Source organism: Polypterus senegalus, chromosome 4 (assembly GCF_016835505.1).
Source record: "Polypterus senegalus isolate Bchr_013 chromosome 4, ASM1683550v1, whole genome shotgun sequence".
NCBI lineage: Eukaryota > Metazoa > Chordata > Cladistia > Polypteriformes > Polypteridae > Polypterus > Polypterus senegalus.
The window spans coordinates 205,395,456-205,413,451 of record NC_053157.1 but is presented as its reverse complement, the minus strand read 5'-3'; the positions used below and the strand labels follow the sequence as shown (position 1 = coordinate 205,413,451).

The window sequence follows — 17,996 nt, the reverse complement described above, 5'->3', positions numbered from 1 at the left end:
GGGGTGTATTGATAATGGAGATGAGACAGAGTATAGGAGTCCGGTGGAGAACTTTGTTTCCTGGTGCATCTTAACATCTGCAAAACTCATTACTGATTTTTGCCACACCATACAGCCGCTATGTCTGGTCACTGTTTAAGGAGTGGATGTAGAGGTAGTCAGATCCTACAAGTACTCGGGGATCCCAATTAGTGTCAAGTTGGACTGGTCTCAGAACACAGAGGAATTATATAAGGAAGCAAAAACAGCAGGCTGTTTTTCCTTAGGATACTGCATTCCTTTAATATGGGAACTTACATCCTATAGGACACATTCTGAACCCCATAGAGGTCATAGCAAAGGAGAGAATTAACCCAAAACTGAGTGCCATTATGAACAATACTGCACATCCTCTCTTTGACACGGTAGCACTGTGTACTTTCAATCAATGAATTATTCAGCAGAAGAATGCTACTCGGGCTCCTTTATACCATCAACAAAACTCCTGCCTCACTGTGAGGTCAGAAGTTTCCTTTCTTTTTAATTTTTTTGCTTTATAGTCATTCTGGTGTGCGTTCAGACCAAATGTCTATCTATCTATCTATCTATCTATCTATCTATCTATCTATCTATCTATCTATCTATCTATCTATCTATCTATCTATCCCTTGCAACAAGAAAGCATTTCTCCTTCATCTGTAAAACTTTGTGTGTCCGTCCATTTTTCATCTCTCTCTCCCTCTTTGTCTCTCTCTGTGTTTCCGAAGCAGCTACCCCCTGCATCAAAGCCATCAGTCCGAGCGAGGGATGGACTACTGGAGGAGCCACTGTGATTGTCATCGGAGACAACTTTTTCGATGGCTTGCAAGTTGTCTTTGGTACCATGCTTGTCTGGAGTGAGGTAAGGACACTGGTTTTGAAATTTGGAATCTGCCATTTATCTCACAACATATTTCACAGTTGGATCATGTAGAGTAATCGGTAGATGAGCATGCTCACCTTTTATGAATCCTCTTCCCTCAGCTGCGGAGCAAAAAACTTTAATACAGTACCTCTTTTTCTATTACTTTATCAATATTTTTCATGTTTTCTTCCCAAATCCAAATAAAAAGCAAGACACATTCATGAGTTCCTACACTGGGCCAATTTAGTGACACCAAATATGAAAGTGTTTTACAGGTGACAGGAAATCAAAGTATCTTGTTCATTAGACCTCCTCCAGGCCAACTACAGACACCCTAAATGGCCCCAGTGTGCAAATCAGCATAAGCATGCTTTAATCCCTTCCATAACTGCCTTTAAGATGAAATTCAGAGATAGGACACCCTAGGACTCTGTAATGGAAAATGCAACTGCAGAAAACAAAAAACAGATTCTTATTGTTTTATTCTTTCAGCTCATCACTCCCCATGCAATTCGGGTACAGACACCCCCACGTCACATTCCCGGAGTGGTAGAAGTCACGCTGTCATATAAATCTAAACAGTTCTGTAAAGGAGCACCAGGACGCTTTGTCTACACTGGTAAGAGAAATTTTATAGTGCACATATCATTGGTATATTAATTCTCTTGGTCATTTCTTTTAACTTGAAAAAATCCAGACTCGTTAAAGAATGATTAAGTAGTTGTGATTTTTTTTTACCAGCTTCCTTGTTTAACACACCTGATTTTCTTCCTGTGCATTTTACCGAGTCAACTGGAAAATTGGAAATGAATGGTGTATTGCACACCTACAGTGTATGTACTATATGATGTTACACAGGCAGAGACCATAATAAGAGGTACCTGAGTCTTGCAGAAGTACAAGCCAGCAGGGTTTGAAAATCCAGACTTTTTAGAGAAAAAGCATTCACATCACGAGTAAACTTTTCTAAAATGTTTTGTCCTGGCCAGTACTGTCTCACCAGGAGAAATCAGTCAATGTGATGTTAGATGCTAGGATTTATATTTTGTTTCTGTTACTGAGCTCCTATCTTACTTTTCTCCTTATTAATGACTTATTTGAGGAGGCATGTTTCTAACTGGATATTATATGAATACCCAAGACATTGTCAAAAATGACAATGGATAAATAGGAGAGGAGAATGAGGGGGAGAGAGCCTTGTTTGATTTTATACAGTGGATGAATCTAATGTCAGGCTGTCCTACAGATATGGATGACAGTGATTCTGAAACTCATTGTCTTCCTATGATAATGTAAAAATGTACAGGTCAATGGACAAAAAAAAAAAATCAACCAGATGTTCCTTTAAAGAATCAAAAAGATAAGTGCAGACATTCCAATAAAAAAATCATTTTTTTAATCTAGAGCCAATTACAACAGAGAGGGTTTTTTTTCTATGCAAAAATTGTCCTGAAAGTGTGAAGATATTTTGTCACATTCAAGACACCTTAAAATCTGTCACATACAAATTCAGTTAATTATATGCGTGGCAACATTTAGAGAAATTCTCTCCTAATTTTTGATCATGTTGCTTTTGATTTTCTACTTGTTTATTATTATTATTATTATTATTATTATTATTATTATTACCAGTAATGGCACACTGCACAATAAAGTGCAGTGAATACACTTGACTTGAGCAGTTTGGTTGATGCGCTTGCTGCTTCCTGAGCAGCTCTTCTTTTCTCCACTCTAGTGACCTGCTTCTTCTCTTCTTTCTTCGGCATCTTTTCACATTAAAATTCATTAAATCAGTGTTTGTGTTGCAATTACAAATGTTTTCCTTCATTTTTCACTTAAGCTGGCCCTTAAGTCTTCAATCTGCTTCAAGAATGATTTAAGATATGAAGAGGTAGGGGAAGTGACAGCGAAGGTGGTAGGGATGAAAACGCTTCCCGTACACATGTGCTGCACGGCCACTGCCAAGAGTTGATTCTAGAATAAAATAAAAATAAAAAGAAGAATAACCTTGGAGGTCAATCATCACCCGAAAAGTGGATAGTAGACGTCATGTAGTATATGCGTACCAAATTTCAGGTCAATAGGTCAAACGATTTGCGAGCTACAGGTGATTGAAAATCCTGGACAGACAAACGAACAGCCACTGTAGCATATTATATATAAAGATTTAGATTTTTTTTTGCCTATTACAGAGGCATCATTGCACTACTATTTTGAATATTTTTTCTTGCAGACATGCACATTTTGTACAAAGTGATGTCGCTTGTTACTGGTCACCTGACTCATGTTGCTATGTGTGATGTCATGGCTACAAAAAGGACATAGCAGCACTAGAAAAGGTCCAGAGAAGAGCGATTAGGCTGATTCCAGGTCTACAGGGGTTGAATTATGAGGAAAGATTAAAAGAGCTGAGCCTATACAGTTTAAGCAAAAGAAGATTAAGAGGTGACATGATTGAAGTGTTTAAAATTATGAAGGGAATTAGTACAGTGGATCGAGACTTGTATTTTAAAATGAGCTCATCAAGAACACGGGGACACAGTTGGAAACTTGTTAAGGGTAAATTTCGCACAAACATTAGGAAGTTTTTCTTTACACAAAGAACGATAGACACTTGGAATAAGTTACCAAGTAGTGTGGTAGACAGTAAGACGTTAGGGACTTTCAAATCTCGACTTGATGTTTTCTTGGAGGAAGCAAGTGGATAGGACTGGCGAGCTTTGTTGGGCTGAATGGCCTGTTCTCGTCTAGATTGTTCTAATTCTAATTCTAAGTACTGGAACACCATAAACACCTCTTCGGTATTTGGGATGCTGTAGCAGCTTATATTATAGTAGTTATAGCATCCGGCGATTTCTCTTAAAGATAAACCATTTACTTGAGATTTCTTAAATGTAAACTATTTTTCTGTTTATTGAGCTTTTGGCACTTTTTTGACTAGATTTTAATTAGAGATTTTTTGGGTTTTGATGATTGTTTTTTCTAATGTATTCTGACTTCTGTTTCCTGATTACATGCTTTGTCTTTTCGTCTCTTAATCTACTTTACACTGGAATGCTTAACTAATAAATTAATTTGCTAAAAAGGAATATCAAGAAGCCTTTTGAAATTTGTTTCTCCCATTAGTTTAGCATTCCAGTCTCTATATTTACTGGTTACACTTAATGGAGGTGATATAATCAATTATTTAATTGTTAGGACTACAACCGAAACATCATTGTTTTTGCAGCTTTCACCGAGTTGTGTTGTTTTTGCCTTTTCCTTCATAGGATCATGTATCACCATAAATCCTATAATATTTTTTCTCATATGTAACAATCTCAGTCCTGAATAATCAAGTGTCATTGAAGTGCCAAGTGCCTATCAAGAGAGAAAAGGGTACAAGACAGGAACCAACCATGGATAGTGTACCAGTCCATCACAGGACACACTCTAACACACACTCTGGGGCCAATGAAGTCACCAGTCAACCTAACCTGCACACTTTTGGTGATGTGGATTGAAAGACTGAGTATCCAATGAAGATACACAGTACTTGTGAAAACTGCACATGAACAAAAAAACAGGTGCAGCATTCAACCCTCGATGCTGGATCTATGAATGAACAGAACAGAAATGACTGATGCACAATGCTGCCCCCTATGAAAAACATGCACTAATTCATGATTATCACTTCAAGATTCAGCATGAAATGTATTCCTTTAATGAGTTTATTTTCTGAACGTACAGCATCTAGTACAGGGTAATCAGAAATGGGAACCCGGCAGAAAAATTGCAAGACAGCTCTAAATGTGACAGAAATAAATGTAACATTCTGAACCCTGCTTTATCAAGTTGAACATTATGAGGAACCACAGCATAATGTTAGTCCAGAATTTAAGATATCTTAATGCTATTAATTTCAAAATGCATCAGTACATTATGCTTTAATGTGTAACACCAACAAGAGTTTTTATGATGAAAAACATCCAAAACGAATGTACAGTACATGTACATTATGGTTGAGGATGTTTCTGAATACCTGAAAACCAGGCCTGTAACCATGGGCTCATCACTCCTGGGTTTATTTAGGTCCCTGGGTGTAAACGTACAACGTGGATCTGATATCCTCAGATAGGTTTCTGTTTTCTTGGAACAACACCAGGTTTGTTGTTCCATTACTAAAACTCACCTTCAGCTAATCTGTGTTAAACTCATTTTCAGACATCACAAGGAGGGATTTATGTGTGTAGGATTATAATTTTACACTGCTTAACAATGGATTTTAAAAATCTGTTTGCCTTAGAAATTTAAATTAAACAACCACAACAACATTTATTTATATAGCACATTTTCATACAAATGATGTATCCCAAACTCCCCACAATTATGAGTAAGCCCTTTAACCTTCCAGAAAAAAGACAAAATATAAAAATAAAATTAGGCAATACTAATTAACATAGAATTTAATTAAGGTCCATTGGCCAGGGAGAACAGAAAAAACAAAAAAACAAAAACGAAAACGAAAAAAAACAAAATCTGCAGGGGTTCCAGGCCACGAGACCACCTAGCCCCCACTAGGCATTCTACCTAACATAAATAACCTCAATCAGTCCACATTGTATTCAGGGTTCACATGGAAGAATTAGATGATAATGGTCATGTGGACCTCTGGCCTTCATTACATCAGTGTAGGGACATCATGGTGCTTTGATCAGGTGGTGGTTTGTACAGATCACCACCACAGAAAACCAGAAAAAGAACAGCAAAGAAAGTACGGGTTAGTACGGATTGCAGAGCCATGATGAAAACGATAAATAAATGCACATACAGAATATCAGTGTTACACTAAAATGAAACTATGAGAAAGCCATATTAAAATAATGAGTTTTTAGCAGTTTTTTAAAGTGCCCCATCATATTAGCCTGAGAATTTCTATCAGTAAGCTATTCCAGATTTTAGGTACATAACAGCAGAAGGCCGCCTCACCACTTCTTTTAAGTTTAGCTCTTGGAATTATAAGCAGACACTCATTTGAAGAGCTGAGGTTACGATTTGGAGTATAAAGTGTAAGACATTCTGAAATATAGGATGGAGCGAGATTATTTAAGGCTTTGTAAATCATAAGCAGTATTGATGGCTATTTGATGGCAATTTTTATGTTTTTATGGGTAAGCACTTTTGTGAAGGATTTTTTGTTCAAATGGATTACGCTTTCCCGTGCAGGTCTGTGATTTTGGAGGCTGAGTTTAAAAATTATTAGTTAAAAATGAGTGACTGTCCTGGGATAAACATGGTGAGAAACCTGACCCTATCAAATTGTCCAAACATACAATTACATATAATGTATGCAGTAGACTTGTGTGCAGATTAATGACTGAACTTTTAGGAACACTTTTTGAAGATTACTATAGGTAATATTTAATAGTTTATCATTGTAATCCTTTATTCCAATCTTATATAATGCATGCTGCGAATAGCACCATATCCAATAAAAATTAAGAAGCAGAATAGGTAGCAGAAATACTGTAATCATTTACAAACTTGCTCAGTGAAATCTAAGGCTCACAGAGGTTTTCATCAACATACACCTCATTGAGGATTTTATTTCAGAATTTAGCTTTTACTGTCTTGCAGCTGACAATTATGATGCTTTAACAAAATCAGAACATGTCAGCTTTGGTTTAGTAGTCTTCTCAGTTTTTTTGCATTTCTTATGAAATCTTTATGTGCTGATCTTCATGGATCATTGCAGGTAACAATACAATATAACTATATTATCCAACCAATATTCCTCAAAACTGAGCAAGTAATATAGGATAGTATAAGATACAAATGAGAAAAACTTTTATCATTATCTTCTGACTCAGCGAAATGTGTGTTTGACATCTTAAAAGTCCAAAATCTTCCCCCTCCCAAGCAAAAGTGTAACTTGGCTCTGCTTCCCTGTTTTGCTGCTAGCACAACCAATTACCGTGGCACTTGTATGGTAATGAGGCATTTCCCTCAAGTAAATAAACACTAATAATCGAGAAGCCCTGCCACAATCCAATAATGATGTATTCCTTCATGTGACCTTTTACGGGGCACACCCATGTCAACCTCAAACTTTTCCTGCGAGTAGCGTAAATTCTGATGAAAATGGGCCTTTTTGTTTTTGGACTAAACATGTCAGGGCTGTGCCACTAAGCGATGTCAAAGCACAGCCCCTACCTACACCCACAATGTTTTCCTTGATCTACCTATTATTTTAATTGATTTGATTTTAATGTTCTAATCACTTTAATCTTTTTTAATTGTATCAGGTGTAATTGTGTAAGCAGTTAATGTTCCTAAAGATCTGGCTTGTATTCCTGTCACGCCATGTTGCTCCAATTGTACTTTGAATCTTAATGCCTACTGCTCTCGCCTCCGCAGTCTCCCTCGGGATGCTCTTGCTACAAAGATGTTTTGTTTGAAATGTTTTCTCATGGTACAGTGTTTTAAACAGATAAATACGTAACAGAAAATGGCAACTCTCAGCCCCAAATCTCCAGTATACACTGCTGCCCTTCTCCTGCAGATGTGGATCAACTACAAGCATGTTCTGGGAAATAAAGTTAATCACTTTCTTCATATTGGTGGTCGGATGTATCCAAACATAAAAAGGCATCATTAACATCTGCATTTGGAAAAAAAAATGTTAATATATACAGAGCTTTTATTCCAGATATTAATGGGTGACACATTTGCTGTTTGCACACTTTCCCATGACAGCATGGAAAGGCACAATGGAAGAAAAAAGGAAAACACAAAAGTTTTTCTGGATGCTATCCAGTGACAAGCAATCAGCTGGCAAAAACAAATAATTAAACATTGCAGGTCAAAATGTCAGAATGCATTATTTTTTGAAAATGAAAATTGCTGCCAAAAACTAATCCAATGCACTAGGGTTACAATACTCTGTAATGGATTAGCAAAAGTAAACATCATGTACACACTCATACGATTAAACATTAACTAATTCAGACGTACAGTATACTGTTCATTTATTTATTCACTTGATGGGTTTATCCAAATCACAGTGCAGCTGTAACTAAATTCCTCCAGTTGAAATTCTGGAAGGTTAAAGGGCTTATTCATAATTGTGGGGATTTTGACTTCCAGCTTTGTGGTTTTTCGGTCTAACTCCTGTGTCTCATCCAGCAACTTGAACCTTGAATCACGTGTCACGGCTGACATTTTAAGAGTTAGCTATCCATTTGTTCAAACATAGCATACAACTGTAGAGAGTAAATTATGAACACGTTATTACTTAAAAATAAGCTGTAAAGGATGTATTTTTAATGGGTAATTTAATGAAAAAAGGCCAAGTGACACTATTATCTGTTAAGTTGAACACTGGTGTTCTTTAATTGTTCTTTATTTAGCAGATGTCTTTAGCCAAGATGACTTACCAACTTGAATATGCATATGATACGTTTGAGGATTTGGTAAGGAAAGTGAAGAAACTGCTTGGCAACTGAGAATGCTAATAAAAGTGGAGCCTATGATGTTATATTTCATTTAGGGCATTGTTGTTACTGTCTGTTTTGTATCATTATTTGTTTTTTGTATTGTGCCCAAAGAATTTCAATATACAATATACACCTAAGAGTAAATATTATCTTCAGCTTGGCCCAGTTATTTCCTGTGTGGAGTTAGCACAAACTTCCTTCTTCTGCTTGAGTTTTTGTCTGGGCAGTCCACTCTTCCTATCACATCCCAAAGACTAATATTAGTATTGGTTTAAAATGACAATTAAATCATCCCAGTGTGAGTTTCTGTGTGAATGGACCTAATAATAGACTGTTGTCCCATTAAGGCTTGTTTTTTGCTTTGCAGTCGATGCTTCCACAATAAGCATTGACCTTCATGACTAGCAATATTTGGAAAATGTCCACAGTTGAGGATTAATGGGGACAAAATAATTTCATAAATATAGCCAGGAAGTGAAAAATCTAAGCAGTCAAAATCTGCATTGTGTAGAGGTCAATGTTCAAGTGATTTTGGAATTTTATGAGACTGGAAGTAGGTCTGATGATCATGGGAAACTCGTTCCACAGCTTGGATGGAACACATGAGAAGGTGTATGCATTGTTGGCCCATTCAATAAGAGGAGACATGGTTTGTAGACAAGCTCAAACAGAATAAACACTGATGAATGAATTAACATTTATGACAAATCATTAGAGTATCACATTGTGAAGTTTAGCTGCGTCTTGTAGAATGTGATATAATATTGGTAAATATCTCAGTGTTATAGGATTTTATTTCCAGTTCCAGTTTTACTAGTTCAGTCTTGATTGTTGGGAGATACAACTTGCTTCTACCATGTGATCGCACTGCTAGTGTTGTACATGGGAAAGAAAGAAAGAAAGAAAGAAAGAAAGAAAGAAAGAAAGAAAGAAAGAAAGAAAGAAAGAAAGAAAGAAAGAAAGAAAGAAAGAATTTAACAGAGAATGACATGTGGTAACATCAGGGCTGGTGGCGCCATTAAGGCAAATTAGGCATTTGCCTAAGGCGCTGATCAAAATGTGGTGGAAAACCAGCCGCACAGTTTAGCTACCGAACAGTCAGATGACACTTTAATAAGCTTGGCCTAAGGCGCAAAATAACCTAGCATTGGCACAGGGTAGCATTTGCAGTATTGTACCAAGATAGAAAAATCAAAGCTTGCAAAAACTACATCCTATTTTTTCCTGGACCTTTTAAAATGGTTTTCAATTTTTTAACTTAATACAATTGAGAAAAGACTTTTTTTGAGACCATTATATTGTCATATGCAGGATTTCTTTCCACTTCTCAGTTACAATGAGAGTAGAAGTTCATGTACTAGTTGTATTTTTGGTTGAAAAGTCCTGTTTAGCTCACAAATACTATTTCAAATCTGCTTACCCAGTTCAGCGTCAGAAGGGAACTCACCAAGTTTGGGTATGAAGTAGGAGCCAACAGTGGCATAAAACTCAGGGCACATTCATGCACACACCCATACACGTGCAGGGCCAGTTTAGAGTCTCTAATTAACCTAATACTGTACATGTGTCTTTAGGAGGTGTGTGGAATATCAGAGTATTTGGAGTCAATGTTACAGAGGCTTGTGGAAAACTGGACACAGAAGTCATCAAAACATGACATTCAAACCCAGGATGCTTTCTCTTTAAGGCCACTGCACCCTTGTCCTACCTTGTGCTATTTGGATTACCTATCCACATTCACAAATGCTTAATTATCTGTATTTATAATCAGAACCAAAATGGTCCTGCGTGTGTATGGGTGTGTGCATGAATCTAGCTACAGGGGATGCACAGACCAGTGTATTTCTTCATGCCGGTCCCAAGCCCGGATAAATGGGGACGGTTACGTCTTGAAGGGCATCCAGTGTAAAATTTTGCCAAATCAATATGCGGACAACAATACAAATTTCCATACCGGATTGGTCGAGCCCTGGGATAACAACGACTGCCACCAGTACAGTTAGCCAACAAAGTGCTGGTGAAAATTGGGTGTAACTGAGGGTAGGAACTTTGAATGTTGGCTGTATGGCAAGGAGAGAGAGTTCACAGATATGATGGAGAGAAGGAAGGTTGATATATTGTGCATGCAAGAGACTAAATGGAAAGGGAAATTGTTCTATTATGGTGTGGATTTGAGGAAAAATGGGGTAGGAGTTATTCTGAAGGAACAGTATGTTAAGAGTGTTTTGGAGGTGAAAAGAGTGTCAGGCAGAGTAATGATTATGAAGCTGGAAATTGGTGGTGTGATAATGAATGTTGTTAGTGCATATGCACTGCAAGTTGGATGTGCAATCGGTGAGAAAGAGTTGAATGAAGTGATGAACAGTGTACCCAAGGGACAGAAAGTGGTGATTGGAACGGATTTCAGTGGGCATGTTGGTGAAGGGAACAGTGGAGATGAGGAGGTAGGTATGGTGTCAAGGAGAGGAATGAAGAAGGTCAGAGGATAGTGGATTTTGCCAAAAAGATGGACATGGCTGTGGTGAATACGTATTTTAAGAAGAGGGAGGAACATAGGGTTACGTACAAGAGTGGAGGAAGATGCACACAGGTAGATTACATCCTATGCAGAAGAGTTGATCTGAAGGAGATTGAAGACTGCAAAGTGGTGGCAGGAGAAAGTGTAGTTAAGCAGCATAGGATGGTGGTCTGTAGGATGACATTGGAGATCAAAAAGAGGATGAGAGTGAGGGCATAGCCAAGGATCAAATGGTGGAAGTTGAAAAAGGAAGACTGCAAGGTTGAGTTTAGGGAGGAGGTGAGACAGGCACTGGGTGGCAGTGAAGAGTTACCAGACAGCTGGGAAACTACAGCAGATGTAGTAAGAGTGACAGCAAGAAGGGTGCTTGGCGTGACATCTGGAAAGAGGAAGGAGGAAAAGGAAACCTGGTGGTGGAATGAGGAAATACAGGAGAGTATACAGAGGAAGAGGATGGCAAAGAAGAAGTGGGATAGTCAGAGAGATGCAGAAAGTAGACAAGAGTACAAGGAGATAAGGCACAAGGTGAAGAGAGAGGTGGCGAAGGCTAAAGAAAAGGCGTATGATGAGTTGTATGAGAGGTTGGACACTAAGGAGGGAGAAAAGGACCTGTACTGATTGGCTAGACAGAGGGACCGAGCTGGGAAAGATGTGCAGCAGGTTAGGATGATAAAGTATAAAGATGGAAACATACTCACAAGCGAGGAGAGTGTATTGAGCAGAAGGAAAGAGTACTTTGAGAGGCTGATGAATGAAAAAAATGAGAGAGAGAGAAGAGGTTGGATGATGTGGAGATAGTAAATCAGGATTAGCAAGAAGGAAGTAAGGACAGCTATGAAGAGGATGAAAAATGGAAAGGTTGTTGGTCCAGATGACATACCTATGGAAGCATGGAGGTGTTTTGGAGAAATGGCAGTGGAGTTTTTAACCAGATTGTTTAATGAAATCTTGGAAAGTGAGACGATGCCTGATGAGTGGAGAAGAAGTGTACTGGTGAAGATATTTAAGAATAAGGGAGATGTGCAGGACTGCAGTAACTACAGGGGAATAAAATTGATGAGCCACAGCATGAAGTTATGGGAAAGAGTAGTGGAAGCTAGGTTAAGAAGTGAGGTGATGATTAGTGAGCAGCAGTATGGTTTCATGCCAAGAAAGAGCACCACAGATGCAATGTTTGCTCTGAGGATGTTGATGGAGAAGTTTAGAGAAGGCCAGAAGGAGTTGCATTGCGTCTTTGTGGACCTGAAGAAAGCATATGACAGGGCACCTCGAGAGGAGCTGTGGTATTGTATGATGAAGTCAGGAGTGGCAGAGATGTACGTAAGAGTTGTACAGGATATGTATGAGGGAAGTGTGACAGTAGTGAGATCTGCAGTAGGAGTGTCGGATGCATTCAACGTGGAGGTGGGATTACATCAGGGATCAGCTCTGAGCCCTTTCTTATTTGCAATGGTGATGGACAGGTTGACAGACGAGATTAGACAGGAGTCCCCATGGACTATGATGTTTGCTGATGAAATTGTGATCTGTTGCGATAGTAGGGAGCAGGTTGAGGAGACCCTGGAGAGGTGGACATATGCTCTAATGAGGAGAGGAATGAAGGTCAGTAGGAACAAGACAGAATACATGTGTGTAAATGAGAGGGAGATCAGTGGAATGGTGAGGATGCAAGGAGTAGAGTTGGCAAAGGTGGATGAGTTTAAATACTTGGGATCAACAGTACAGAGTTATGAGGATTGTGGAAGATAGATGAAGAAGAGAGTGCAGACAGGGTGGAATGGGTGGAGAAGAGTGTCAGGAGTAATTTGTGACAGACGGGTATCAGCAAGAGTGAAAGGGAAGGTCTACAGGACGGTAGTGAGACCAGCTATGTTATATGGGTTGGAGATGGTGGCACTGACCAGAAAGCAAGAGACAGAGCTGGAGGTAGCAGAGTTAAAGAGGCTAAGATTTGCACTGGGTCTGACGAGGATGAACAGGATTAGAAATGAGTACATTAGAGGGTCGGCTCAAGTTGGATGGTTAGGAGACAAAGTTAGAGAGGCGAGATTGCGTTAGTTTGGACATGTGCAGAGGAGAGATTCTGGGTATATTGGGAGAAGGATGCTAAGGATAGAGCTGCCAGGGAAGAGGAAAAGAGGAAGGCCTAAGTGAAGGTTTCTGGATGTGGTGAGCGAAAACATGCTGGTGATGGGTGTCACAGAGCAAGATGCAGAGGACAGAAAGATATGGAAGAAGATGATCCACTGTGGCAACCCCTAACGGGAGTACCCGAAAAAAGAAGATAATCAGAACCAAAATGTGAAATTTCAAGTAATTTGTGTAAGCATATTTAAGACTGAAGAATTCCCACTTTCACATTTGCTAGGTACCTTGGGAATATAAATGAGAATTGCCTTTTCAAGGTCACATGTGAATGAAAGCTGGGGTTTAGTGTCCATGAAGCAAGACCCAGCAATTTCCCAGATCACAAGTACCTACCACCTTGACTTATGTTTAAAGTTTTAAACAAAGCCATGATATTACCAGGTCAAGCCACAAAATGTCAATTCAGTTCTACATTCATATTTATGTTGACATTGACGAAAGTGAAATAATCATAAGAAACTTTGGCAGTGACATATATAGGTTTCACTATATCAGCTTTTTTAAACTGCTAAAAAAGAGCATAAAGTTGTTTACTTTGCAAGGCTGGATATGTGAAACATGAATAGACTTTGAAATAAAGGTGTTAATCTTCATCCAAGGTAAGCTTGAAATTTTTGTGCACCTTTTGTAAGCAGTAAAATAGTATGTGTCCTACTTCCAAAGACTCTGAATTCAGTTAGTATAATGAGGAAAAAGTAGTAAGGTTATGAGCGGATTGCAAATTTTGAAAATTATACATCTCCCAGTTTGGCAGGACAGGCCCTAGCCCCTTGTAACCCAGGATTGTATTCTTTGAGATTGAAAATGAGAAGAGATAAAGTGGGATGAAAATTATCCTTGGAAGTGTGAACAAGCCAATCTTACTAAATACCTGGCACAATCAACACTGTACATTTAGGTTCTATGAGTGAAACCAGCTTATGTGGTTAATTTCAAGGGAATGTGAAAGTGATTGTCTACAGTTTTGCTAGTCTGCTTGAGGTATAAAAAGATTACAAAGCCTCCTATAGAAATGTGGACCATGAGTTGTAATCCTGGGTTGACCAGTGCTGAACTTTTTCTTTACAATCGATAACAGAATATCTTTACTTTTTCTATGTGCTTCATATATTGCATGTGCATAATTTGGGTGTGTGGAACAAATAAAGTGAGCCCAAAGGAGTACTGGGGTGCCAGCCACATCACCCTTTTTAAATGCTCGGCAGGTTTAAAAAGAACAAGTGCTCAAAGATGCAAAGCACAAACAAATAGAACAAAAATGAGCCTCCTTGGCATAGAAAACTATAGACTCGTAAGAGCGGGCCTGGATTCAGGAATCATCCTCTGTCAAGTTTGGGTCCACCTGAGATGTCCCCATATAGGGATGTCGGGATTTTATTAGTGTCTGAAAGGAAGGGATGGGATCAGTTGCCCTCAAGGGGTGTCTTGTCGGTGCTGTGAGGAAGGAAAGGATACTGTAGGTAGCAGAGAAACCCTCTCACCCCAGCTAGATATCGTTCACTTAAGATGAGCCCAGAAGGTGCTCATCTAACACAAATATATTAATTTTCTGAAGTTGAGCAATGATAGCTGTTTTGTTCAATATTTATGTAAGAACTATCTATCTATTATACTGCAAGTGTACTGTAAGTGCCCAAAGAGATTAAAAGCGGACATTAAAAAAGACATTCTTTACTGGTTTGAGTAGAAACTCTTCACGAGGCATAGGAGGCAACCTTGGGTGAAGTTAACGCTGATTGTCTTCACTGTGGGATTTAGCCATAAGTAGACTGGGGAGATGACAATAATATAAGATCTGGCTACAGGAGTGGTACCTTTGGGCAGGGTTTAAGAGTGCAGAAAAGGAACAAGTGAACAGAAGGGTTACATCTGTAGTGGAGATTAGAGTTCTTTGCTGTGGTGAATAATGGACTGTGGTAGAATATTTTAACAGACAAATAAAGAAGCTGCCTTACAAGTTACAGAGGTGAAGTCTCTGTAGGAGGCTGCTGTGTGTTTTATCTTTAGTCACTGAGGTTGCCAGATTTTTTTTCATTCTTTTGGGTTGAAAACATAACACTTTTTCACATAGCAGTAACATGACAGATCTCGATCCTGACAGAATATCCTGCCACTCATTTTACTGTACAAAACATAGGATTTCTAGTTTACTGATATTGATCTATTCTCTAATAGCTGATCAATTTTTCTTTCCTTCAAATAGCTTCTTTCTGATTCAATATCAACTAAAAGTGATTTACATAAGGACCACCAAAATCAATGGCACCTCTGAACTAAGTCTTTACTGTTTTTTGTTGTCTTTGTTCAATGGACAATCAGACCTAACAAGCAAAACAACTTTATTAAACTCTGAATAGTGTGTATACTGTATGTTACAAAAGATAAATTTTAAAAACTTAACCACAAACATTATCCCTTGTTAATAATTGATATTATTTTAGATTTTACCATTGTGAATAGCCTTCAACAGTAGTAATAGATATTTCCATTATATTCTGTTCTTATTAATACAATTGGCCAAATCAATTTTTTAAAAGCCCATTTTAATTCTTCCAGATGTTTCCTGACTTTTGCTTTTAATAAATAATGATAACAAATATCATGATTATCGTAATAAATATCACAACACTCAGACAAGTAGAAAGGTTGGGCTTTGTTCAAATCTGTGTGCTATAAATATTCCCAGTTTCTTTTGGAACAAGTAAGCTATTAGCTAATCATAAAAGATTGATGAACTAAATGGTCTCCTTGTGTTTTATCAAACTTCTTATGTGTAGTTAGGTTGCTGGGGCAGGCCAATTCATCCATCCATCCATTTTCTAACCCGCTAAATCCGAATACAGGGTCACAGGGGTCTGCTGGAGCCAATCCCAGCCAACAAGGCAGGAACCAATCCTGGGCAGGGTGCCAACCCACCGCAGGACACACACAAACACCAAGCACACACTAGGGCCAATTTAGAGTCACCAATCCACCTAACCTGCATGTCTTTGGATTGTGGGAGGAAACCGGAGTGCCCGGAGGAAACCCACGCAGACACGGGGAGAACATGCAAACTCCACGCAGGGAGGACCCGGGAAGCGAACCCGGGCCTCCTAACTGCGAGGCAGCAGCGCTACCACTGCGCCATCGTGCCACCCCTAGGCCAATTTAAGTTATGCAAATTTAAAAATGTACATTCCAGATCCTAAAATGTTAACAATAAAAAGAAAATATTTGACTGGTCTTGGACTGAGCTTTATTAACTTATCTATCCATCCATTTCCTAAAACACATTCATAGTTCCTGTATCATAGTTCTTAAACTCATTTCCTTGTTTGTGATGGCAAAAAAAATGCTGAATTGCAATTTTAATGTTTCAATAATTTCATTATGCATTATATTATAACTTAACACAATGTGTGAATAAAAGTAATTATAGAAAAATATATACTTTTTAGATTTATGTAACTTAATCTGTAATCGTTTTAACACAATCATCTGTGGTATCTCATTTTTCAGCTAAACACAGCATGACATGTTCTTGTTTTTACACTGCTATCAAAGTTTTGAAATACACAGCAGTTAGTGGAAGCCCAGGCTGCCTATAGTGAATTTACATGTAACCTCCATGGGGGGATACTAGATTTGTTATAAGCTACAGATGCCAGTCAAGTGAATATTCCTCTGCCAAATTTCAGAATTTAATGTTCATTTTTTATTGAGTTATGAATCAAAGACAGTAAAAAGTATAAAAACAAAACAGAAGAATGAGTCACACCACTACAAAAGAAAAATGTGACCATCACTTCCCAACTGTCCAATAAATGTGCTGTTTTACTCACTAAGGGTACAAGTGGTAGTTTTAGAGTGTAGATATGAAAGGATACATTTTCACTTTATGGTCAAAGATAATCGTTGATTAATTGTTTTAGAGTACAGGCCAGTTTCATTACATTGTAGTGAAGTTTTCCCAATGACTCAAAGATGGACAAGTACTACAATATTGTAAGGAAAGAGATATAATATAGAATAAATCAAATGAATGGTGGAATGGAGTACACACCAAATCATACACTTAACTGCATGTGTTTCTTGAACTCAGTCTGCAAAATGGACTTATGCACTTATATATGACTTTTTTTGCTAATTTTGCTAACTCTCATTTGTGAGCATTGTATTCTTCATTTTCCGTTTTTCATTTTTAGCTTTTTGTGCTTCCCATTTTCTTTTTTTTTTTCTTGGTAGTTCCAATCACGATTTATCTTACCCTTTTAATATTCATTTTACTTGGTTCCTATGCTAACCTTGCTTGTTCATTTCCTTTTATTATAGATACTTATCTTCCTAATATTAATGTATTTCTGAATTATCACCACTCTTAAGTCTATGACCATTTCCTTCTCAAAATGGCCAAACAGTGCTATAAATTTTAGAACACAGGCTCAATATAGCATTTGTGTGTTTTGTCCAAACCATTATCGGTATATGTTTCTGTTTTTTAGTTAATCTTTGCTTGGTGATGTCCAGTTATTGATGTTTTTGAGAGTGAAAGCAATGCTAGAATTCATTGTCATTGTTTGGGCACACTGACTGATCAACAGACTTTTCTCATTGAAATGTTTTGTGTATATAACTATTCTTTCAAAATCCTGGTTTCTTTTGGAACAAGTAAGCTATTAGTTAATCATAAAAGATTAATGAACTAAATAGTCTCCTTGTGTTTTCTCAAATTTCTTATATGCAGTTAGGTTGCTGGGCCAGGTCAATTTAAGTTATGCAAATCTCTATTAATTCTTCAATCCCATGATAATAAAATATTCAGACACTGAAGGTATAACAAACTTTTCACACCTTCTACTATTCACCTTTCTCAAGAAAGCATTCTGGACAAAGTGCTGTCTAGAATTCCAGAATTAAATGAAAAAAGGGTCTTATGTATCAGAAATATTTGGCTTTGTTACTGTTTATATTTTGGATGCCTTCCTGAATT

At 37.9% G+C, this 17,996-nt stretch overlaps 1 protein-coding gene across 9 annotated transcripts in view; it reads left to right on the top strand.

Moving 5' to 3' along the window:
* LOC120527927 (transcription factor COE3-like) overlaps positions 1–17,996 on the top strand; it is a 411,253-nt gene that overhangs the window by 290,771 nt on the left and 102,486 nt on the right. For 6 of the 9 annotated variants that reach the window (XM_039751885.1, XM_039751889.1, XM_039751888.1 and 3 more), the window contains 2 exons: positions 747–880; positions 1,376–1,502. In XM_039751885.1, coding sequence (XP_039607819.1) covers positions 747–880; positions 1,376–1,502 — 261 coding nt within the window. The remainder of the gene's footprint in view (positions 1–746; positions 881–1,375; positions 1,503–17,996) is intronic. The other 3 variants (XM_039751890.1, XM_039751886.1, XM_039751883.1) reach the window with 1 other exon arrangement.